The sequence below is a fragment of the Tenrec ecaudatus genome, chromosome 10 (genome assembly GCF_050624435.1).
Source record: "Tenrec ecaudatus isolate mTenEca1 chromosome 10, mTenEca1.hap1, whole genome shotgun sequence".
Lineage (NCBI taxonomy): Eukaryota > Metazoa > Chordata > Mammalia > Afrosoricida > Tenrecidae > Tenrec > Tenrec ecaudatus.
The window spans coordinates 77,062,025-77,088,122 of record NC_134539.1 but is presented as its reverse complement, the minus strand read 5'-3'; the positions used below and the strand labels follow the sequence as shown (position 1 = coordinate 77,088,122).

The following is a 26,098-nucleotide window of genomic DNA, read 5'->3' as shown; positions in this document are numbered from 1 at the left end:
GGGTTATATGTAGATCATTGTGATTGGTTCCCCCTTTCTACCCCACCTTCCTTCCACCCTCCAGATATCACCACTCTCACCATTGTCCTGAGGGGTTCATCTGTTCTGGATTCCCTGTGTTTCCAGTTCCTATCTGTAAACTACATTCTCTAGCCTAGCTAGACTTGTAAGGTAGATTTGGGATCATGATAGTGGGAAGCCTTTAAGAACTAGAGGAAAGTCGTATGTTTCATGGTTGCTACACTGCACCCTGACTGGCTTGTCTCCTCCCCTCGACCCATCTGTAAGGGCATGTGAAGACTTTACTTTCTCTTTGTGTGTGTGTGTGCCCAGTACTTTTCCTAGAGACCAGAGTTGGAACCCCAGGCTCAGGGGGAAGGGGCAGCTATAAGTGAAGACTTTACTTTCATAGCTACCTATTAGCCCAGGTTTTCCCTACTATCTCAAAGTAGAACATTCTTAGGAAACCCTCCTTTATTCTTTAAAGAAACAATTACCATTCATTTGTCTTGGAAAAGTTTTAGTCTTCCCAGGCCCCCAAAATACCCTACCAGGTAGTACTTAAAGACTCAAATACCATAACGTAGTAAAAGTGGGGATGATCAGATAAACACACAACTGTTTAAAACAGGAAATAATGTATGCACAATGTAGTTCTTAGGGAAGGAGTTGAGGCACGCTCGCCATTCTTGCTACTCAGGGTACGTGCCGTCTCTTTTTTGACTTGCTGCAAAATAAAACACTCACTGCACTAGTTTTGTTTGCCTTTTTCTATAAAAATCCTGATTTCTTTCATTTAATGAAAGCATACTAAAAGTTTTTGGTAAAAGCGAAGTGGTGCTTTGGAAACATGGCAGCTACCTGAGCTTTATGAGTAATCGTTCTAAAACACAGCTTTAACAATTTAGTCAGGTTTGTAAGTAAAGAAACGCAAACCCATCTTGTTCCGGTAATTTGGAGCCGCTGCCAGTAGGTTAGGAGGGGCAAGATCGTATAAGCCTTGGCGTGATGGGTGCTCCTTACACCGTGGCTACAGCCCCACCTCCGTGGATTGATGCATCTATGCACGCCCCCAAATATACCAACGGTACCCCAAAAATCCTGGAATTGTGCTGGGCAGAGTGGAGCTTTTGTAGTATGCATTTCTCCACTTGCAGCTCGCTCTGAGTTAGTGCACCCAATGCCATGGCCTGGGAAGGTGCTCTCTGGTCACAGTGAATCTTTTTGTAAAAGCAAGAGAATAGCATGTAGCTGTGAAATTTTGTTTCCTGCCCAGGAAAAGTGCCGCAGAAACTTGGGATGTTGAACACAGCTTACTAAGACACCACTATCGGAAAAACTCAAGTGTTTGAGTGGTTTCCTTGTTCCAAAAAAGGTGAAATGTCATTTGATGACGCACCCCATCTGGATGTCCATCAGCTTCCCCAGTGGATGAAAATGTCAACTCGTAGTGTGTTTGGAGTTCGGTCCCCAGGTCAGACTAACATTGTGTGACAAAAAAGGCCTGATTTGTGGCAGATGGGGGGTGGTTTTGCCATGACTGCACCTGCACGTGCAGCCATCTCAGTGTATCCGTTTCTGGCAAAAGAAACCATGTGTCTCTTGCCCCACATACCTTACTCACCTGACCTGCATCCTTGCTACTTTCTGTTTCCACAAATATAGAGGGACATGAAAGACAGCAATTTGACGACATAGAAGAGGGGAAGACACAAACGAGGGTGGCCCTGTCAGCCATCTAAATAGATGAGTTTGAAGACTTTTCAAGAGTGGAATTGCAGATTTGACAAATGTATTGTCATGGAGAGTACTTTGAAGGTGATAAGGTTGTTGTATAAAAAAAATTGAAGTAACATAGCTTTGAAAAATAAAACTTAAGGTGTAACTGAAAAAACAAAACATAGCTTTGGAAAAAAAATTTTTGTTTTGGGGGGTACCCCCTCGTATCTCTTGGGAAGGTTTGGGAAATGTAAGGGGCACGTTCCTCTTGCCCTTGCTTTGCCCTGCCTAGTTGGGTCTGCAGATGGTCTGTGCTGGCAGGGCCCACGCTCTTCCTAGGGTCAACTCCAAAACTGGTCAGGATGTGAAACGAGTATGTGCCACACAAACGTGTGTTTAGCCTAGCTGTGTCAGCCCAGCGTAGTGAGCTGACCTGGTGCGTTTCCATCAGAGGTCAGCTAGGTACTGTTAGAGAGTTGGGTCAGGGCCAGTAAGGCAGCAGGCAGACTGGCCAGCTGACGAGCACATGCTCCTTGGGCAGGTGACTGATGTTCTTCTGCTCCTGGGAACTGGTGCTGTACTCATATGAGGGGCTTCAGAAAATTCTTTGAAAATCTAATTAAAGGATAATGGAGAAACTGGACTCTATGAAGAAGAATGTGGCGATAAAGATGAAGTTGAACTTGCCAAAGATTTCATTTTGCCTGGATCCACAGTCAGTGCTCATGGAACTAGTAGGACACTAGTGATTTATTGCATTGGACTGAACGGCTGGCTGCATCGGACCTCTTTAAAATGTTGAAGAGCAAGAATGTTAGTTTGCTGACTAAGTTGTGGCTGACCCAAACCATATTTTCTGTTGTCTCATATGCATGTGACAGTTGGACTTTGAGGAAGACCACAGAAAATACTTTTGAATTATGATACTGGCACAGAATATTGAAAGTAATATGGACTGGGGGACAGGCAACACAAAAGAGGGTGAAGGGAGACGTCGGACAGTGTAAGATGATAAAATAATAATTTATAAATTATCAAGGGTCCGTGACGGAGGGGTGTGGGGAGAAAGGGGGAAATATGAGGAGCTGATGCCAGGGGCTTGGATTTTGGGGCTCTTTTTTAAAATTTTTAATTTATATTTTTAAAGATTCTGGAAATTCAAGTTTTATGTGAAATTTTGGCAACTACCATATATACTCATGTATAATTCGAGTTTTTCAGCACATTTTTCTATACAGTTTCTGTGGTAAAAATTAGGTGCCCAGTTTTTCTGCCATCCTGAGTGTCATGTTGCTCCGACTTTAACATGTCGTCTCATAAGATTTTCAGGATCAAGAGATTCCTGGCTAAGAAACAGAAGCAGAATCAGCCCTTTCCCCAAATGGAGTAGAATGAAAACCGGTAATAAAATCAGGTACAACTCCAAGAGAAGACATGGGAGAAGAACCAAGCGGGGTCTTTAAGGAGTCCCCTGAGGGATGGCACGCATGGGCACATTTTACAGGCTCAAATCATGTGTTGCATTAAGACTTTTCTCCCCATCTCATCAATTGAACTTACATTGGCAAATAATCTTGTTTATTCTTTGTTTTTTTGCTTCCTCATCAAGTTTAACAATAAATATTGTAAGGCTGTTGGTTTGGAAAATTAGGTGCCTCGGCTGATATTTGGGTCGGCTTATACTCGAGTATATATGATAATTCTAATTAAAATAAAACACAATGTGTTAGCCGAGTATTCTACTTTGGACAAATGTAGGCTGTAGCTGTATTTTGTGAAGTTAAGAATATTTAAAAATAATAATGTATAAATTATCAAGGGTTCATGAGGCAAGTGGGGGAGCAGGGAGAGAAGGGGAAAAATGATGCCAGGGGCTTAAATGGAGAGCAAATGTTTTGAGAATGATGAGGGTAATGAATGTACAAATGTACTTTAAACAATTGATGTGTGTATGGAATGTGATAAGAGTTGTATAAGCCCCCAATAAAATTTAAGAGTATTTAAAATATAAACTAAAATGAAGTAACATCACTCTACTATTCTACTTGCTTTATACTTGAAAACAATTTAGTGTAAAAGTGTTAGGGAAGTTAAAGTAAAAACCTCTCTTATACTCTGATATTTAGTTAAAAGAGCATGTACCAGAATTGTCCATGTAAAACAGCTGTTTTTAAAGTGCGAGATGGGATGGGGAGAAAAGATACTAAAATAAGATAGTAGTTGTCTTTATTTATTCAACAGTTTTATTGGCATATAATTCACATATCCTACAATTCAGTAGTTCATTCACATCAAGAAGAGTTGTATAATACAGCTACATGGACCCCCTCCCCAGAAGAATGCACTACAGAGAACAACACTGATGATACAGCTTGGGAGAGGGGTGTGTGTGCTCAGAATGTACGGGAGCAAATTAGAGGGAAGGAGAGAGAAGCATAGCCCAGCCCACCAAGCTGAGAGAGAGAGAGAGAGAGAGAGAGAAACAGGCCTACCCCAGCCCACCAAGCCCCAAGGATGATATTCCTGCTTGGGGGACCACAAAGCACGATGTTCCCTCACTTTGCCATAGTGCTGCTGGGGGTAACACTGGAGACAGTGTGGGGATTTTTCCAAGTCTGACACAACACACACACACACACATGGGCAAAACAAAGGGTGTAACACAGCAGCAAGGGGAGCAAAGTAATGAAGCCCTGGAGGACAGAGCTTGGCTCCTTATCAGACTCGATCGGAAAACATAAATGCCCACAGACAGACCTGGAACTGTTTATAGGCTTTTTTTTTCTTTTCAAATTTTATGTCTGTCTATGTAAGATAGGTTAGACAATCCCGGGGAGAAAACCATGGGACTGACCATTCCAGGGCGAGTGAAGGTGGGGAAGGAAGGGGAAACAACAAACCAGGGACAAGCGAACAAGAAGTGCTCTTAAATCAACGGCGAGGAGGATGTTGAACGCCTGGTGGGGTTTGATCAAGTACCGTGTAGCTGAGAGGAATTAATGAAGGCCAAATATGATGGTGGGACAAGAGGAAAGTAAAAGGAATTAGAGGAAAGGACGAAGGACTAGGAGGCAAAGGACATTTATAAAGGTATAAGTACAGGCTTGTAAAAATATATATAATGATAAGGACATAGATATACGTACATGTATTTATATGTTAAGTATTAAGGTAGCAGACAGACAGTGGACCTCTCTTCAAGTACTCCCTCAACACAAGGACTCTGTTCTAATAACCTCGCATTCTGTGATGCTCACCTTCCTGACATGATCACTGAAGACAAAATGGAAGCATAAGCAAATGTGGTGAAGAAAGCTGATGGTGCCCAGCTTTTAAGAGATATAGCGTCTGGGGTCTTAAAGGCTTGACGATAACCAGGCAGCCATCCAGCTGAGAAGCAACAAAGCTCACATGGAAGAAGCACACCAGCCTGTGTGATCATGAAGTGTTAATGGGATTAGATATCAGGCATCAGAAGACCCAAAACAAGCAATCATATTGATGGGAACAAGGGGGAGGGGGCAGAGTAACCCAAAGCCCATCTGTAGACAATTGGACAACCCCTCACAGAGTCGGTCACAGGAAGGTACGAACCAGCCAGGGTGCAGTATAGCACCGATAAAACATACAACTTTCCTCTAGCTCTTTAATGCTTCCTCTCCCCCATTATGACCCCAGTTCTATCTTTCAGTTCTGGCTAGACCGGAGCATGTACACTGGTACAGATAACAGCCCTCGACACATGGAATTCAGGACAGATAAACCCCTCAGGAACAATAATAGGGAGTATTGATACCATGAGGGTAGGTGAAAGGTGGGGGAGAAAGGGGGAACCAATCGAAATTATAATCCCCTATGTACCCAGGGGGATGAACAACAAACATGGGTGAAGGGAGACAACAGATGGTGTAAGATATGAAAATAATAATTTATCAAGGGTTCACAAAGGTGGTAGGGTGGGGGAAGGAGGGAGGAGAAAAACGATAGCAAGCACTCAAGTAGAAAATGTTTTGAAAATGATGCCAACATGTACAAATGTGCTTGATATAATTGATTTATGGATTGCTATAAGAGCTGTAAGAGGCCCCCCATAAAATGATTTATAATAAAAAAGTTTTGGTTTATAGACAAAATCTGAAGTAAAGACAAGAAGGCTAATAAACAGGTTGAGATCCCGAGCTTCAGCAATAATCAGCTTAAAATGTGATGTAACTTTATTTCCTTATCAGGTTGGCTTAAATTAAGATTTATACTGTTTTTTGAAAAGTAGGTGGGAAAAAATGGAGTCTGAAAATTTTCCTACAACTACTGGGAAGAATGGGAATTGATAAAACCTTTATAGAAGTTATTGGGTATCTTCCATTTAAAGTAATCTCATGCCAGGAATCCACCCCACAGAACTACCAGCATGAATGCACGGAGATACGTGTATGAGGATACTCGCAGTACTCTTGCTAATAATAGTTACAGCTAAAGTAATGAGAAAACATATAAATATCTGTGATAAAAGAATTATTTTGATAAGTTGAATCATCCTTGGAGACAAGTGTTACCATTCCTAACATAAAAGAGCAAAGTAGGACGACATACACTACTGTTTTAAAAGATAACAAGGATAAAGGATAAGTTTATTCAGCAGGATTTTCTTGAGAAAGGGGGAACCACCACAAGGTTGGATATATAGCTCACCTCCCCGGGGGATGAATAACAGAAATGTGGGTGAAGGGAGACAACGGACAGTGTAACACACCAAACAATAATATTACATAATTGATCAAGGATTCACAAGGATGGGAGGGAAGGGAGGAGGGAAAAAAAGGAGCTGATACCAAGGTTTCAAGTAAAAAGAAAAAGGTTTAGAAATATTGGTGGCAACATATGTACAAGTGTGCTTAATAAAATTGAATGATGGATTGTTATTCGATTTGTAAGAGCCTCCCAATAAAATGATTAATAAAAAAGAAAAAACTTCTCTTGAGCATCTATGTGTACTGCTCTATAGTTCTGAGACTGAAGCAATGAATAAAATGTACAAAATTTAGGTTCATTGAGTTGATATTTTAGTAGAAGGAGCTGGAGGACAACAGATAAGTCCAGAACATCAGACAGTGATGAGTTACCATGCAATAAAGCCAGGAAAGAGCTGTGGCAGGTGGAGCGCTGTCACTCACACATTCTTCAGGGAACTGTTAAGGTGTGTGGGAGACCTAGAGGAGGCAGTCTCAGCCAAGTAGATGTCAAGAGGAAAGGCATGCGGGTCAGTGACAGGGCGTGTTCTGTACCTTGAGAATAAGAGGCCGGACTTGACTCATAAGTCCTGAAGAAGAGCTTGAACATAATCTGATCCAACTTACAATTCAGGAAATATGATTGTACCCTTCCCCTCCCAAAAAAAAAAAACAGAAAAGAAAGGAGGAAGTTTCCAAATAAAACAAAGATGGCGCTAAAAGCAAAGGAAGCCTCTGTCCCTCCCAAATGGAAGCCAAAGCAAAGGCATTTTAGGTCAAGGCCACGCTGAAAGGTGTCCACAGCCACAAAAAAATATAAGTATGTCACCAACCTTCCAGCAGCCCAAGACCCTGGGACTAAGAAGGCAGCCCAAATACCCTCGGAAGAGTGTCCCCAGGAGAAACAAGCTTGACCATGAAGCTGGCATCAGGTCCCCCTGACTGTGGAGTCACCCATAAGAAGATTGACGTTAACCACACACTGGTGTTCATGTGGATGTCAAGGGAAGAGTGGAGAAAATTGAAGCTGCATAGAAACATTCAATGCAATAGGCTAATAAATGGACGACAAGAACATGTTCTCCGTGATCTGAGACTGAATGAACTAGGTAGTGTCTGACTGTCATTACCTGTCTGAAGGTCTTGGATAGAGCAGGAGAAAAGTAGGGGGAAAAACGAAACTAAAAATTATGAGAGACCAAGCTTACTGGTCAGATAAGGCAGGTGAACCCATTTAACTATTACCCTTAGTGACCCTTGAGGTCTGGAAATGGAAATGAACTCACCACAGGGCTCAATTCCCACCAAACAATAGACATTTCTACAAGGAGAACAGTAACACTAGGGAGGTGTGGGGAAGGCCAGCCCCCCCCCCACTAATCGAGGGTTCCAGAGGCGCTACCTGTACAATTGTGCCTACGGAACCCACCATTAGTTGTGGGGGCTGGCCTTCCCCCACAGGGAGGCACGCATGTCTTAGAATCATCAACCACTTAAGATCAAAAGGGCATTTACCCAAGGACAAAGTTCAGAAGGGTTCATCTGAGAAGGAGGAATAGAAACAGAAAATAAAGGGAGGAAGTGGGATATGTGGCCTAACATAGTGGGGATAGCAATCAATGAAGTACACAAAATGTTTATGAACCAGGGAAGAGAAAACTGATGTGCTCTGAAAACTTAACTATAGAAAGTAAAAACAAGAAAAATATTTAAACATGTTTGTAGAGAAAACCGTTTTTAAAGTTAGAAAAGCAGATGTCATCTGGAGATAAGTTATCTAGTAAAATAGTGTAGTGCTTTCCTTTCTAACACATTTAAAACTCATTTTTTAGTCATCACAGTTCATAACTGGTTCTTAGCAAACAAGGCCTCCCATTGGCTAAAAAGGCATAAACCATAATTTCTATGATTCTGCTACTTGATGATCAATCTCAAAATCAGCTATGTACAGAGCACTGGCAGGATACCAAGAGTTATACCAAATTCACCCATGTGCAAAGAATTCCTATTTTTTACATTTTATTAGGGGTTCATGTAACTTATCACAATCCATACATATACATACATCAACTGTATAAAGCACATCCGTACATTCTTTGCCCTCATCATTTTCAAAGCATTTGCTCTCCACTTAAGCCCTTTGCATCAGGTCCTCTTTTTTTTTTCCTCCCTCCCCTCTCCCCCCTCCCTCATGTGCCCTTGATAATTTATAGATTGTTATTTTGTCATATCGTGCCCTATCCGGAGTCTCCCCCCCGCCCTTCTCTGCTGTCCCTCTCCCAGGGAAGAGGTCACATGTGGATCCTTGTAATCAGTTCCCCCTTTCCAACCCACTCACCCTACACTCTCCCAGCATCGCCCCTCACACCGCTGGTCCTGAAGGTATCATCCACCCTGGATTCCCTGTACCTCCAGCCCTCATATGTACCAGTGTACAACCTCTGCCCTATCCAGGCCTGCAAGGTAGAATTCGGATCATGGTAGTTGGGGGGAGGAAGCATCCAGGATCTGGGGGAAAGCTGTGTTCTTCATCGGTACTACATCGCACCCTGACTGACCCATCTCCTCGCCTAAACCCCTTTGTGGGGGGATCTCCAGTGGCTGACAAATGGGCTTTGGGTCTCTACTGTGCACTTCCCCCTTCATTCACTAATGGTATGTGTGTGTGTGTGTGTGTGTTTTGCATGATGCCTTATACCTGGTCCCTTTGGCACCTCGTGATCGCACAAGCTGGTGTGCTTCTTCCATGTAGGCTTTATTGCTTCTGAGCTAGATGGCCTCTTGTTCACCCAGAATTCCTATTTTTATAAACTAGATCGCCTCTTGTTCACCTAGAATTCCTATTTTTATAAACATGGCAGCAATGCTTTTCCAGTAGTAAATGTTCACTTTGGGAAAACTAGGAAATAGAAACACATTTATTTCATTATTGAACTGGATTTCCACTGGATTTCTGGAATTGTGCATTGAATATTGGCAAGAAAAACGAGTGTTGCCTTGGCCCTCAGGAAGCTTACTGTCAGGGGAAGCCAGCCCCTAACACATCATTACAGTCCTGTAGGCACAATTGTACAGCCATAAAAAGTAAAGATCACAGTAAAGTTATAGAGAGCATGAGAGATAGAAGAGAAATAAATGGAGTCAGACACAATTCATGGTAGCATGCTCACCTCAGCCCCGCTTGGTGGTCCACGTGGAGGGAGAGAGAGATCTGGTAGCCCAGGCTTTTATCTTCGCTGGGGACATGCAAGCCCCCTAATTACAGGTGAGGACATACGTCACAGGAAGGAGTTGTGCTATAGGTAATACAGTATTGAGAGGGGGTGGTCTAGGGGAACACACGCAATAGGAAGAGGGATTGGGGGTATACATGTGACAAGATGGGTGGATCCTAGATTTAGGCTGGCAGCCTAGCCTTAGTCATCCTTAGGCGGGTTTGACCTCTCTGGGGTCTCCCTACAAGGAAATAGACAACTACTATCCTTATCAGAAGGGAGTGGGCCCTACTTGTTGTGGGATAAACAGTGGTGTCTACTTGCTCTAGATGGCTGAGAATGACCCCTGACCTACTTCTGATGACCTCCAAGTGTATAGTCATTTGCAAGCAGCTAAGTTTGGCATATACTTGGGGGAGACGACTTGGGAGAAATCCTTCTGTTTTCCACAGCTTACAATTTACCATATATACTCAAGTATAAGCCGACCCGAATATCAGCCAAGGCACCTAATTTTACCACAAAAACAACTGCATTTAAAATGTACAGAACATGGGAGCAAATGAAGTGGGAGGAAGAGAGAGAGGAGCACATCCTGGCCCACCAACCATTGAGGATGATATCCCTGTTCAGAGCAGCCAATGCATAGAGAAGACCATATGGCTGGCCCCACTATGAGACATGACATCCTTCACTGACCCATAGCCCTACAAGGGACAACACTGGAGACACAATGTGGGAATTCTGCCTGATGTGATCCCACCACACCTAGGCAAAACACTTAAGGGCATGGAACTGAACAGCAAGGGGAACAAAAACAGACTTTGGGGCAGGGCTTGGTGCCCCAACAGACTCAACTGGAAAAACATGCCCAAATGGCCAACGGTCTTTGAACTAATTACAGTGTTTTCTTGTTGTGTTTTTTTTTGGTCATTGGCTTGTTGTTGTGTTGCTTTATTTTGTTGCTTGGTTTTGCTCTGTCTTGTTTTTGTGCATGGTATTATCTCCGCAGGTCTGTCTAAATAAGACAGGCTGGATGAACAATCTGGAGGAGAAAACGGCACGGACAGTTCCGCGGGGGCATGAGAGAGGGGGAGGTGGGAGGTAAGGTAGTGGTAACAAACCCAGGGACAAGGGAACAACAAGTGATCCACATTGGTGGTGAGGAGGGTGTGGGAGGCCTGGTAGAGCATGACCAAGGGTAATGTAACTGGGAGGAATTACTGTAACCCAAATGAAGGCTGAGCATGATAATGGGACATGAGGAAAGTCAAAGGAAATAAAGGAAAGAGCTAGGCGGTAAAGGGTATTTATAGAGGTCTAAATACAGGCATGCACATATGTAAATATATAAATACGAGGATGTGGAAATAGATCTATGTGCATATATTTATAGATTTAGTATTAAGGTAGCAGAAGGACATTGGGCCTCCACTCAAGTACTCACTCAATGCAAGAATACTTGGTTCTATTAAATTGTCATTCATGATGCTCACCTTCCCAACACAACTGATGAAGACAAATCGGGTGCATAAGCAAATGTGAAGAAAGCTGATGGTGCCCAGCTATCAAAAGATACAGCTTCTGGGGTCTTAAAGACTTGAAGGTAAATAAATGGCCATCTAGCTCAGAAGCAACAAAGCCCACATGGAAGAATCACACCAGCCTGTGCGATCACGAGATATTGAAGGGATCAGGTATCAGGCATCATCAGAACAAAAAGTCATATTGTAAATGAGGGGGATTGCGGAGTGGAGACCCAAAGCCCATATGTAGGCAACTGGACACCCCCTTACAGAAGGGTCGTGGGGAAGAGATGAGCCAGTAGGTGTAGTGTAGCAATGATGAAACATAACAACTTTCCTTTAGTTCCTAAATGCTTCCTCTTCCCCACTATCATGATCTCAATTCTACCTTACAAATGTGGCTAGACCAGAAAATGTACATGGAACAGATAGGAACTGGAAAAACAGGGAATCCAGGGCGGATGATCCCTTCAGGACCAGTGGTGAGAGTGGCGATATCAAGAGGGTGGACCGAGGCTCAGCTCCGATAGAAAAAGGGAATTGATTACAAGGATCTGCATGTGACCTCCTCCCTGGGGGACAGACAACAGAAAAGTGGATGAAGGGATACATTGGACAGTGTAAGACAATAATTTATAAAGTATCAAGGGTTCATGATGGAGGGGGGAGGGAAGGGAAAATGAGCTGATGCCAGGGCCTTAAATGGAAAGGAAATGTTTTTAGAATGATGAGGGCAATGAATGTACAAATGTGCTTTACATAATTGATGTATGTGTGCATTGTGATAAGAGTTGTAAGACCCCCTAATAAAATGATTTTTTAAAGTGCTGAAAAGCTTGGTAATGCACGAATATATACGGTAAGAGAATAGCAGTGTCTGATTTTTTTAAAAAGATCATATTATTGGGAGCTCTTTTAGATAACATTCCATAGTTCATTCACACCAAGCAGTATTATACAATTGCTACCACAATCAGTTTCAAAACATTTTTCTTCTTGAACGCATTGATATCAGCTCCCCTTTATCCCCTCCTTCCCCACCCTCCCTCAGTATCTGATCTTTTTAAAATGTCTTTTAAACTGGGAAAGGAAAGCAACAAATGCCCATATAACAATCATCTAACATTACAAAATGTCTGTATTTGTTTTAGTTGCTTCCACAGAAAAGAAAGAAGGGTAAAAGGCTATCAAGGCATCAGTGACAACATTAAATTAGTTTTTGTACTCTGGCCAAATCCTCTTTCCTCCCATCAGGCTTCCCTGTTCTCGTGAATTAACTTCCTATGTTTCCTTTAAAAAACACAATTATTTTTCTTTACAGGATAAAAAAGAAAACATTGGTGTCAAGTCAATGTGGATTTCAAGTCACACTGTAGGCTAGAGGTAGAATTGTCCCCTTGGGTTTCCAAGGCCTAAATCTTGATAGAAGTGAATGCCACCTCTTTCTCCCTCCGAGCAGCTAGTACGTTCAAATTGCAGAGATTCTGGTTAGCAACCAAGCACTTTAATACACTGTACTACACCAGGTTGTTTTATGTATTATCAGTGTTGGCTTTTAAAATGTGGGTAAAGTAGGACACGATGCATGTACATTTCTGTAACTTGCATTTTCAGTTAAGCATTGTATTCAGACTCCATGCTGGTACATTTGCTTTAGTTCAGTCATTTTGTTACTGTGTTGTTATATGTGTATCACAATATGACTATTTTACAGCCCATGTAAATTAAGATTATTTCTGAAATTTTTGCTATAATGCTTCTATCAACATTCCTTATATCTATGTATTTGGATTTCTAGGGAACTAATATGAAAATCCTGGATAACACTATAAGTATCAATTTTACTAGAAATTTCCAAATTAATCTCTCAATTCCCATTCAATGTCTCACCCAAATTTGATATCATTAGATTTTTCATTTTTTGAAATGTTGGGGTATATTAATGCTGACATTGACTTAATTGGCATTTTCCTGATAGTTTGTAACATAAAGCACATGATCTACATTTTTAACTATTTATGTCTCAATTTCATACCTCATGCCCATTTCCCCTTGGACTTTCTTTTAATTATTTATAAAATTTCTTTATATATTCTAGCTATAGAGCTTTGATTTTACTGTTCAAGTACCCTCCCTAAGTCTACAGGTGTTTGTTTTCTTTTACTCTCTATATCTTTTGTCATTTTACGTTTTGAAGGAAGACAACTAGCAATCCGAGGCTGTAAATCTTTATGGGAGCAGACTATGCAGGGGCTTGTGCATGGAATCATGAACTAATAGACTAGCAAGCTAGTGCTTAAACCACAGCACTACCAGGGTCCTCATTATGTCTGACAGTATAGTTTTTTAATATCTTTTAAAAGCTAGTTCTCTGGTGCTGATGATTGTACAAACTATTAAAGTAATATCACTGAGTTATATATTTACAAATAAAAAAGGTCAAGTTTGTATTTTTTTTTTGTGCTTCTCTAACTAGATTTATTCTTTTTTTTTTTTCTCTTTTCTTCTTTTACATTTTATTAGGGACTCATACAACTCTTACCACAATACATACATATACATACATCAATTGTATAAAGCACATCCATACATTCCCCGCCCCAATCATTCTCAAGGCATTTGCTCTCCACTTAAGCCCCTTGCATCAGGTCCTCTTTTTTTCCCCTCCTCCCTCCCCCTAAGTTTGTATTTTTTACCATAAAACATTTCTTTTTTTTTTTTTTTAAAACGTTTTATTAGAGGCTCATACAACTCTTATCACAATCCATACATACATCAATTGTGTGAAGCACATTTGTACATTCATTGCCCTCATCATTCTCAAAATACTTGCTCTTCACTTAAGCCCCTGGCATCAGCTCCTCATTTCCCCCCTCCCTCCCCGCTACCCCCTCCCTCATGAACCCTTGATAATTTATGAATTATTATTTTGTCATATCTTTCCCTGTCTGACGTCTCCCTTCATCCACTTTTCTGTTGTCCGGCCCACAGGGAGGAGGTCACATGTAGATCATTGTAATCAGGTCCCCCTTTCCAACCCACCCTCCCTCTACGTTCCTAGTTATCGCCACTCTCACCACTGGTCCTGAAGGGATCATCCTCCCTGGATTCCCTGTGTTTCCAGTTCCTATCTGTACCAGTGTACGTCCTCTGGTCTAGCCAGACTTGCATGGTAGAACTGGGATCATGATTGTGTGTGTGTGTGTGTGTGTGTGTGTGTGTGTGTTGGGGGTAAGGGGGGGGAAGGAAGCATTTAGGAACTAGAGGTAAGTTGTATTTTTCATCATTGCTATATTGCACCCTGTCTGGCTTGTCTCCTCCCGAGATCCCTCTGCAAGGGGCCTACAAATGGGCTTTGGGTCTCTACTCCGCACTCCCCCTCTCCCCATTCACTATGGTAAGATTTTTTGTTCTGATGGTGCCTTATACCTGATCCCTTCAACACCCCGTGATCACACAGGCTGGTGTGCTTCTTCCATGTGGGCTTTGTTGTTTCTGAGCTAGGTGGCCCCTTGTTTGCCTTTAAGACCCATAAAACATTTCTTAAAACTGCTATCTTGTACTATCCCAAGGACATTAAAATGTTCAGATATTTTATTCTAAAATCTTTAGTTATGTTTTCATATTTTGGATCTTTAATGTACCTTAAATGTATTTTTCTAAAGAGGGCGAGGAAGGCATCTATTTCTCCTATCTTCCCCCAAATGGAAAAAGCAGCCCTAGTTGCATAGTGGTTTGTGCATTAGTCAGCTAACCATGAGCTCCGTAATCTGGATCTACCAGAAGTTCCATGGAAAAGATTGGGCTTTCTGCTCCTGTACAGATTTATAACCTAAAATGCAGTTCTCTAGGGCCGCTGTAGGATGGAATTACTCAAATGCAGGAAAACCAGTTGTCCAAGGACATTTCAAAGCAACCTGTCTTGCCACTGCTCTCCTGTCTATCAAGTTTCACAAGCTATGAGTCTCTATTAGGGCTTTCTATTCTGTCCCTTGACCTTGTCAGTTCCCACTCTTAACAGTAGCAACTGTTTGACTGAAAGCTGACCTGTGGGGTAAATTCTGGTCCAGGCCTAAAAGGTAACGAAGGGCCATCCATAGCTTTGGGCATTCTGCTAGTCAATATCAGATCAGTAAGCTTGGTCTTAAAAACAAATTATAATGTGTTTTTTTACTGGGAAAAAAATTCCCCACTTTAGTGCCAGATGTCATTACAATACAATATTCAAGTCAGACTTTCTTCTCATTTAGATTTGTTCTGGCTATTTCAGGACTTTTAACACTGGTTACACGAGTGATCCGTTGCAAAAAGCAAACAAAAACGAGCTGCATATTTTTGAATTATGAAACTAAACCAATGAAAAGAAGGGCTAGAGTAGAGGCTGACACAAAAGACTGGTGGCCTGGTTAAGGACTTGGAGCTCCCTCCTAAGGGAAAGAGGGAGCCACTGATGAATTTTAAAAGGCGTTGACAACAGGGTTTGACTTTTAGGGAAATCACCCCGCTGCGAAACAAAAGGAGACTCAGAAAACTGCTGGGAAGCTAGATACAAGGAGGGAAACTGCATTGGAACAGGGCATAGAAGGCTGGTCCAATGTACAGGCTGACCAAGAGCAACCAATAGATTGCGCGTCTATTTAGAACACAGACTATCGAGTACTTTGTGATGAGAAGTGACTATTATTTATCAGATTTCTGACTTAAGAAATTGAGTGGCTGGTTGCCTAGAGGAAAAGTAATTTGTTTGGAGGTAGAATAGAAGGTCAAGTTGGTTGTTATGTGCTCAGAGACATCTAAATGGAAATGAGGTGTAGGTAGGTGACCCGTTTGGGCTGAGAATGACGACAGATAGGATTGGGAGAGGAACATGTAAAGAAAACTATCCCACAAACCCCCTACTTGAAAGACAACTACTAAATTAAAATGTAATGTCTTATCATTTGATTTCCTTTTTGATCCATTTAAAGCTGTTTCAGTTTTTAAAAAGTGAAGGGGAAATTCACGTGTATTAAGGCTCTGGCGACTCTCCGTGACCGTGGACCAGGATTGTGAAGAGCCTTGCTATCACGCAGAACGCATTGGAAAGTGGATTGGTGCGGATGTAGTTAGATTAAACCATAGCATCCTATCACTTCATCTCCTTTATGGTCCATTTAAATTCTAGTTTTTCATATTTTTTACTTTCTTTTTAAAAATTTAATCATTTTATTGGGGGCTCATACAACTCTTATCACAATCCATTACATCCATCCATTGTGTCAAGTACATTTGTTGCCATCATCATTCTCAAAACATTTGCTCTCCACATATGCCCCTTGCATCAACTCCTCATTTTTCCCACTCCCCACTCCCTCATGAACCCTTGATAATTTATAAATTATTATTATGTCATATCTTACACTGTTCAACGTCTCCCTTCACCCACTTTTCTGTTGTTTGGCCCCCGGGGAGGAGGTCATATGTAGATCCCTGTAATTGGTTCCTCCTTTCCACCTCCCCCTCCCCTCCCAGTATCGCCACTCTCACCACTGGTCCTGAAGGGATCATCCGCCCTGTATTCCCTGTGTTTCCAGTTCCTATCTGTAACCAGTGTACATCCTCTGGTCTAGCCAGATTTGTAAGGTAGAATTGGGATCATGATGGGGGGAAGGCATTTAGGAACATAACTTTTTTTTTTTAACATAGCTTTAAAAAATAATTTTATTGAAGACTCCTATAGCTCTTATTACAATCCATACATCCATTGTTCAAGCACATTTGTGCATATGTTGCCATCATTTCCAAAACATGTTTTTCCCACTTGAGCCTTGATATCAACTCATCATTTTTCCCTCCCCCTCCTACCCTCATGAACCCTTGAAAAATTGTAAATTATTATTATTTGCATAACTTATACCATCTGATATCTCCCTTCATCCATGTTTCTGTTTGTCACCCTGGGTACCTGGGTGGGGAGGTTATATGTTGATCATTGCAATTGACCTTAGTACTTAACATATAAATATATATACATAGATCTATGCCCCTATCATTCTACATAAATATATTTACAAACATGCATGCCTGTATTTATGTCTCTATGAATGTCCTTTGCCTCCTAGTTCTTTTCTTAGCCGATAACTGATTCCTCAAGTCTCTAAAACAGCTGTACTCCTTAAATGAGAGAGGAGGCTAGAGAAGAAAGTCTTTCTAATTGGCAGCAAAGCGAGAACGCTCCTTGGAAATGAGGATGGCAAGACTTTGTGGCACGTACTTTGGACATGTTATCAGGACAGACCTGCCCTGATAAGGGGCATTTATGAAAAATTCACAGGTAACTCCAGCTTCTGGAGAAAGACATCATTCTTGGTAGAGAGAGGGTCAGGGGAAAGTGACCCTTCATGAACTGACACGGTAGCCGCAACAGTGGACGTAAACATAGCAATCATTGTAAGAATGGCGCAGGACCAGGCGTTGTTTCATTCTGTCGTGCACAGGACTGTTATGAGTCAGCAGTGACTCAGTGGTACCCACTATGACCACCGCCACCTCCAGTGGGGAAGGGAAAAACTAGAGGGCTTTCACTGAAAATCAGGAACAAGACAAGAACACTCAGTCTCCAAGAACACCACTGCTACTAAATATTATACAGAGCGATTAGGCCAGAAAAAAAGAAATGAAAGGTATTCATAATGAGCATTCTGAAAAGGACACTAAGAAAACAATTTTATTTACAGTAACAAGAAAATGTCTAAGAATAAATTTAACTAGAATGTGAAAAGACTCATACACTGAAACTATAAAATATTACTGAAAGAAATTAAAGAAGAACTAAATTGATGGTAGGATATTTCATGTTTATAGATTAGAAGACTTAATGTTAAGATATTGATGCTGGCGAAATCCATTTACACATTTAACACAGTGCTCGCTAAAATTTCAAAAGCCTTGTTTGCAGGAATGGAAAAGCCAGTCCTCAGCTGGCATGGAACTTCAAGGGACACCAAATAGCCAACACAATCTTAAGAAAAGAGGATAAAGTAGGAGGATTTACATATCTTGATTTCAAAACGTATCATAAAGCTATAGTAATGAAAAACGTGCTACTAGTATAAGGTTACCCACAGAGACTAGTGCAATAGGATTGAGGGTTGATCAATAAGCCCATGCCTATGGTGATTAAGTGATTACGACAGGAGTGGTAAATCCACTCAATGGGTAAAGAATTCTCTAATAATACATAATACAGAGTGCTCATCAGTTGAATTTCTACATGCAGAAGAATGAAGGTTTAAAGTATGAAAATTAACTCAAAATGAATCAACATCATAAATGTCAGACTTAAGAACAAAACTCTTAGAAGAAAACAATGATGATGCTTCATGAACTCATCTTTGACATTGAATTCTTAGAGCTGATGCCTGAAGCACGAGCATCAAAGACAAGATAGATAAAAAAAAAACTTTTGTGCATTAAGGGACTTTATCAATAAAATAAGGAGACAACTGCGTATTGGGAGAAATTTTCTTTGTATGTAGAAAATATTAGATAAAGATTTTATATCCAGAATATAGAAAAAACTACAAATTAGCTACAAAAAAAACCCCAGTCCTCTCCCCACCCAAAATTGGTCAAAGACATACCATGGCCAACAAACAAAAAGATGCTCAGTGCCCTTAGTCAGTAGGGAAATGCAGATCAAAACCACGAGGTACCACATCACCCCCACTAGAATGACTATGATGATAAAAATGAAAACAACAGGCGCTGCCATTGTTGGTAGATGTGTTAGGCCAGGTTGCCTAGAGAAGAAAAATCCAGAGACCCATGTATGTGTAAGAAAGAGCCTTAACACTCTATGATGCTCACTCTCCCGATACAACTGCTGAAGCCAAAGTGGGTGAACAAGTAAATGTGGTGAAGAAAGCTGATGGTGCCCGGCTATCAAAAGAGATATTGTCTGGGGTCTTAAAGACTTGAAGATAAACAAGCGGCCATCTAGCTCAGAAGCAACAAAGCCCACATGGAAGAACACACCAGCCTGTGTGATTGTGTGGTCCCGAAGGGATCAGTTATCAGACATCAAAGAACAAAAAATCATATCATTGGCTGCACACCTCCATGATACGATCGCTGAAGACAAACGGGTGCATAAGCAAATGTGGCGAAGAAAGCTGATGATGCCCGGCTATCGAAAGAGATAGTGTCTGGGGTCTTAAAGTCTTGAAGGTGAACAAGCAGCCATCTAGCTCCGAAGCAACAAAGCCCACATTGAAGAAGCACACCAGCCTGTGAGATCACGAGGTGCCAAAAGGACCAGGTATAAGGCATCATGCAATATATATATATATTATACCATAGTGAATGAAGGAAGTGCAGAGTGGAGACCCAAGACCCATTTGTCGGCCACTGGAGATCCCCTCATAGAGGGGTTTAGGAGAGGAGATGGGTCAGTCAGGGTGCGATGTAGTACCGATGAAGAACACAGCTTTCCCCCAGATCCTGGATGCTTCCTCCCCCCAACTACCATGATCCAAATTCTACCTTGCAGGCCTGGATAGGGCAGAGGTTGTACACTGGTACATATGAGGGCTGGAGGCACAGGGAATCCAGGGTGGACGATACCTTCAGGACCAGGGGTGTGAGGGGCGATGCTGGGAGAGTAGAGGGTGAGTGGGTTGGAAAGGGGGAACTGATTACAAGGATCCACATGTGACCTCCCTGGGAGATGGACGGCAGAGAAGGGGGGAAGGGAGACTCTGGATAGGGCAAGATAAGACAAAATAACAATCTATAAATTATCAAGGGCTCTTAGGGGAGGGAGGGGGAAAAAAAGAGGACCTGATGCAAAGGGCGTAAGTGGAGAGCAAATGCTTTGAAAATGATGAGAGCCCCAAGCTGTCTTCCCCTTCCCTTGCTAACAGCTGGCAGTGCCAGGTGGCACTGGGCTGAGGGAATATGGTGGTTGTCGTCATTGATAATTTTATATATTGCCACGAGCTATCAAAACTCTTGGCCCCTTGGGGAAAAAAAAGAAAATGATTAGGGCAAAGAATGTACAGCTGTGCTTTATACAATTGATGTATGTATATGTATGGATTGTGATAAGAGTTGTATGAGCCCTTAATAAAATGTTTTTTATAAAAAAAGAGCCTTATAACAAGGAATAAATAGATATCAAGAAAACATTCGAGCCTAGTCCAACTCAAGTCCCACCAGTCCGATACTAGTCTATAAATCCGTGTTCATACTCATGCAGCCACACGCAATGATGCAGAATGCTGGGAGATCACAGGCAGGTGGGTGCAGAGGTGTGGGTCCAATGGTGGTGGAAGCATCATAAGGCTTTGGCAGGTCTCCGTTGTGTGACTCGCCCAAAGGAAGGTGAAGCAGAGAGTGTGCGGCCTGTCTCCAGGGAGAAAGAGGAAGAGGCCAACCTCAGAGAGCCATTTATCTGCATATTCTCTAATCAAGCTGCAGCCTGGTTGACAGTCTAAACTCCGCCCACATGTTCCTGCGGGAACCATGTTGGCACAAAAATCCCTTAACTATCACATGGTGCAGACTCTGGAAACACTGGTTACCTCTCAAACCAATTAAGCAGAATTGCCATGTTATTGTTAGTCACCATGGAGTCCAATTCCACTCCTGGCGACCCCTTATGTGCAGTAACTGACTCCGTCCTATAAGGCCCGGCAGTACCACTCTGAGGTGTACGCTTGGAAGAGTTGTAAGCGGGAACACAAACAGCTCCTTGTGTTATCAGTGTTCTCTGCAGCACTGTTCACAGTGGCCAAAGGTGCAAACAAGCTAAATGTCCATGGGACAGTTGAAATGGCCTGTATTTTGTTATATATCTTTTTAGCAAGAAACAAACACTAATAAGAATGACTGCAGGTGAGACGCGGAACGAAATGTGACTTTAAGAAAAGTACTTTATAGTTGGCAGTTGCTGTTGTTGACTATTTACTGTTAGTTTATTGAAAATGGAAAATTTTGCCTAAGTTAGGTAAATGATTCTCAGCATAAAACAGTTCATAATTAAAATGCTTTTGAAAGAACCTCAGTTTTAGAAGTATTTGTTAATATTATTATTCCACTGGCCTTAAAATGTATTGACTTTAGTGGAAATGGAGTTGCAATTTTGAAATTTCAAGCAGAGGAAATGGTATTAGCCTATGTGATGTGCTTTCAGCGATCCTCAAGAGTGCCCTATTCCAAAAGGTCTTTTTCTCCACCTGACTGATTCCTGGGATTTCCTTTGCATGAGTCTTTGTTCCCTCAAAATTCATCATTTTTAGGTGTAAATGAACTTAATTTTTTTGAGAATATGCACATCAAAACGTACACCAATTCAGCAGTTTCTGCACGTACAATTCAGTAACATCGGTTACGTTCTTCAGGCCATGCAACTCTTTTTAACTTCCTTTTCTGAGTCCCGCCTCTATTAAGATAAACTCATTGTTCCCTAAAGTTCATAAATTAATCTTTTAAAAATTGATTTAGAGACTAGAACATCAATAGGAGGAGCCAGATACACACTGTTAAGTTTATATAAAGGAATATATTCTTGGGGTAGATTTGGCTACTCACCTCCACCCTCGGGGATATGTTTTGAGTGCAAGAAGGAAGGAAGGATGAATGAGACATGTTCCCATTCACATTGACCAGGGGACCCAGTCTGTCTAGAAGTCACCCCAACTTTGTACATTGTTTAGCATGTGGATATATTATTGACTGACTAGGGACAAATTAGATAACAAATTTTTTTAAGTTAGATACCATAGTTCTTCAAGGAGATGAATATATTATTAAATAATTAGACGTTAGTTTCTGCATATTACTAATTCCACCCTGCAAATCTTTTTAGGATGATGTGCGGCATAAGGTCCATCTCAACACCTTTGGATTCTTCAAGGATGGGTGCATGGTGGTTAATGTCACTAGCCTCTCTGTCCATGCGTCAGAAGGAGCCCCAGACAAAGATACTAATGTAAGTGTCTTTCAATGAGACCAAAGACCACAAACCTATGCAATTAATGAGATGGAGGATGTTAGCCTTTTCTCTAGACAGAGTGAAATTTCACTTGCTCAGCTTAAAAGTATCTGAATGTGGAGTAACTTTAACTTGTGAATTTATTAGGTTTATCAGGTAGTTTTACCTTCAACACTTGTGGTAGTTATCAAGTAATTTGAGTAATTAGTGAGTTGACTTGAGGTGGAATTGCCTTCCTAGTTCCGTTTCCTGCTTTCTGAGCTGGAAAGATGTGGCTGTCAAGGCAGTGTGCCTGATTGCCTCTACTCTTCTTCCTCCCCCTAGATTGGGTTCAGCCTAGACCGTGCACAGAACGATGGATTTTCTTCTTATCTGGTAAGTATTATGTGCTTGATCATTCTTCAGTGTAGCTCAAGAGACTGAGTGGCAAGAGCTCACTTCTGAGCACATGCAGCTTTATTCACTGTTTGGAGCGGAGATTGCACCACATACTTGCGTCGTTGCTGAAAAATTTTGGTACCTCTCCTGGTGTTAATGAATAAGGTGATGTACAGTGGCTTCTTCTCTTCTCAGGATGAAGATATCAATTACTGTATTTTAAAGAAACAATCTGTTCCCGTCACCCTTCTAATCGTAGACTTCTCCAGAAGTGAGTAAGTAATCCTAATGTTCTTCCAGTTTAGTCCTGGAGTAAATTTAAGGGGAATTTAGTACCTGAGTTAGCTTTTCTGGAGTGTCTGCCATGTGCCAAGTACTGAGAGTGCTGAGATTAAACACACGATGCGGGAGCCAGAGGTCCTCCCTAGAGAGCTTCTGAATTGGCTGGGGAGACAGAGTACTGTGCCCATGATGGAGGCGCAGTAGAGAATGGTAGGAAAGAAGCACCTGTTAACCAAGCACCCAGGCAGCCTTTGAATGAACAGGCTTTCTCAGAAAGGGAAGAGCATTCCCGTAAGAAAGACCAGGATACACAACAGCAGAATGGCACGAAATAGCATCGTGTTTTAATAGAAAGAATTCATTTTGGGAAGAAGTATGGTAAGACACAAAACTGAGTCCAAATACTGGGATAGTCATGTATGCCAGTCTGAGGACCTGTGAGGGTTTTTTTAGTAATTTAGGAACCTGATGGCCTTAACCTGGTGCTGGCCCCCAGCTTTAGCATGGTGATTAAGAGGATAGGCTTGAGCCCTAGGCCAAGTTTGAAAATGCTTCTGCTATTCACCAGGTGTGTGACTAGGCCTTCAGGTCCCTGCCTACTTCATAGTAATGATAAGCTCTCGTGGTGCAGTGGGTTATGGATTGGGCTTTTCACTGCAAGGTCACCATCGGAGAAAGATGAGGCTTTCTACTCCCATAAAGTTTCATAGTCTTATAAATCTCAAGGGGCAGTTCTACCCTATCCTATAGGGTTGTTAGGGTCAGAATCGACTCAGTGGCTGTGAATTTGGTTTTTGACCTTATACGATTATTATGAGGATTTAACACATATGAACTCAAATGTCTGATGGTGATTTTGTGTTTTCGAGTTCAGCATGTCTGATGGAGAGTTTTGTGATTTAAAGTTCATTGTGACCACTTTACAAGTTCCCTGTGTTTGGGGTGCTTTCGAAGGGTCTTGAACTAGGGATGGCATGCTCAGATTTGTTCTTAAAGTAGACTGCTAACAGCCCAGGACAGATGAACGTCACATGAGTAAGATGAGAGGCGGGAAGACTAATTAGGAAGCTTCTTTTAAAAAACAAAACAAAAAGTCTTGCCACAAAATTGTTATTATTGTAAAGATTTTTCCATGGAAACCTCTGTTTTCATTCACGAAGATTATTCTACCAGCCTCTGTTTTAGTTAGAATGCTTTTGATAGCAAGTAAGTAAGATTTGACGGACACTGGCATAAATTGTGAAGACATTGATTCTCTTACTCTACTGAAAGGCCAGAGTTGAGGCAGGTGGGCTTGAGGTGAGAGACAAATCAGCAGATGTTTTGTTTTATTTCTTCCTTCTATTTTACTTCACTTTAGGCTAACAATAAGATCACCACCAGAAGCCGGTACCCAGTTCCCAGAGATCATCTTCAGTAAGGACGATGGAGTTCTTGGTCAGAGCCAGGAGCCTGGTGGTGACCTTGTTTCCACAGGCAACCAGACTCAGAAAAATCAAGGTAAACTGTAAGGTTGGCGCAACCTCTTTTTCACTGTTCTGCTTTGTAGATCCTTTTTTGTTACTAAGTAAAAACATACTTAATTCACCTGGTATTATTTTATTTTGGAGATTATAGAGGAAATGTATATAATCACTGAAAAAGAACAGAAAAGGAGGAAAAATAAGAACAGTCTGCCTAGGCAATGTGTTAGAGTTTGGGTAATTAATGCTTTCTTCCAGTCTTGTATCTGAATCTAGAGCATTTGCTTTTCAAAATTCATAGTTGTATACGAGGAGGGGCCCCTCTCCAGAAAAAAAACAAAAACGGAGTTTTTTCCCCAAAGCTATGTATTCACATTTTTTTACAAAACAACCTTATCACTCTTTTATTTTTAATCATTTTATTGGGAGCTCATACAACTCTTTATCACAATCCATACATCCATCCATGTGTCCAGCACATTTGTACATTTGTTGCCATCATCATACTCAAAACATTTGCTTTCTACTTGAGCCCTTGGTAGCAACTCCTCATTTTTCCCCTTCCTCCCTCAGAACCCTTGATAATTTATAAATTATTATTATTTCTCATATCTTACACTGTCCAGTGTCTCCCTTCACCCATTTTCTGTTGTCCTTCCCCCAAGGAGGGGGTTATATGTAGATCCTTGTGATTGGCTTCCCCCATTCTCCCCCACCTTCCTGGTATTGCTACTCTCATTATTGGTCCTGAGGGGTTTATCTGTCCTGGATTCCCTGTGTTTCCAGTTCTTATCTGTACCAGTGTGCATCCTCTGGTCTACCCGTATTTGTAAGGTAGAATTGGGATCATGATAGTGGGGGGAGGAAGCTTTAAGGAACTAGAGGAAAGTTGTATATTTCGTCGGTGTTACACTGCACCCTGACTGGCTCATCTCCTCCCTGAGACCCTTCTGTAAGGGGATGTCCAATTGCCTACAGATGGATTTTGGGTCTCCACTCCTCAGTCCCCCTCATTCACAATGATATGATTTTTTTTTGTTCTTTGATACCTGATCTTATTGACACAGGCGGGTATGCTTTTTCCATGTGAAATATGTTGCTTCTCGGCTAGATGGCTGCTTTTTATCTTTAAGCTTTTAAGACCCAAGATGCTAATATCTTGATAACCAGGCACCATCAGCTTTCTTCACCACATTTGCTTATGCACCCGCCTTGTCTTCAGCAATCATGTCGGAAAGGTAAGCATCATGGAACATCAGCTTAATAGAACAAAGTCTTCTTGGATTGAGGGAGTTCTTGAGTAGAGGCCCAATGTCCATCTGCCACCTTAGTACTAAATCTATAAATATATACACATAGATCTATAAATATAAATATGCTTACATATGCAGATGCCTGTGTTTAGAGCTCTATAAGTGCCCTTTGCCTTCTAGTTCTTTCCTCTATTTCCTTTTACTTTCCTCTTGCTCCACTATCATGTTCAGCTTTCATTTAGGTTTCAGTGCTTCCTCTCAGTTACAGTGCCCTTGATCAAACCCTACCAGGCCTCCTACACCCTCCTCGCCATTGATTTTGGATCACTTGTCCCTAGGGTTGCTAACACCCACTTCCTTTCCCCCACCTCCCCTTCTCCCATGTATCCCCAGAAACATCTGTGTGTTGTTATCTCCTCTGGATTGCTTACCCTGCCTATCTTATCTAGATAGACCTGCAGAGATAATAATATGCGCAAAAAAACAAGACAGAGCAAAACAAAGCAAAAAAAGAAAACCACCAACGACAAATAAAGAGAAAACCCTGTAAATAGTTCAAG

General features: G+C 41.6%; 1 protein-coding gene across 1 annotated transcript in view; it reads left to right on the top strand.

Moving 5' to 3' along the window:
• Positions 1 to 26,098, top strand: part of GPR107 (G protein-coupled receptor 107) — a 97,264-nt gene that overhangs the window by 12,225 nt on the left and 58,941 nt on the right. The window contains exons 2-5 of the mRNA XM_075560636.1: positions 22,037 to 22,159; positions 22,487 to 22,537; positions 22,736 to 22,815; positions 24,183 to 24,322. Coding sequence (XP_075416751.1) covers positions 22,037 to 22,159; positions 22,487 to 22,537; positions 22,736 to 22,815; positions 24,183 to 24,322 — 394 coding nt within the window. The remainder of the gene's footprint in view (positions 1 to 22,036; positions 22,160 to 22,486; positions 22,538 to 22,735; positions 22,816 to 24,182; positions 24,323 to 26,098) is intronic.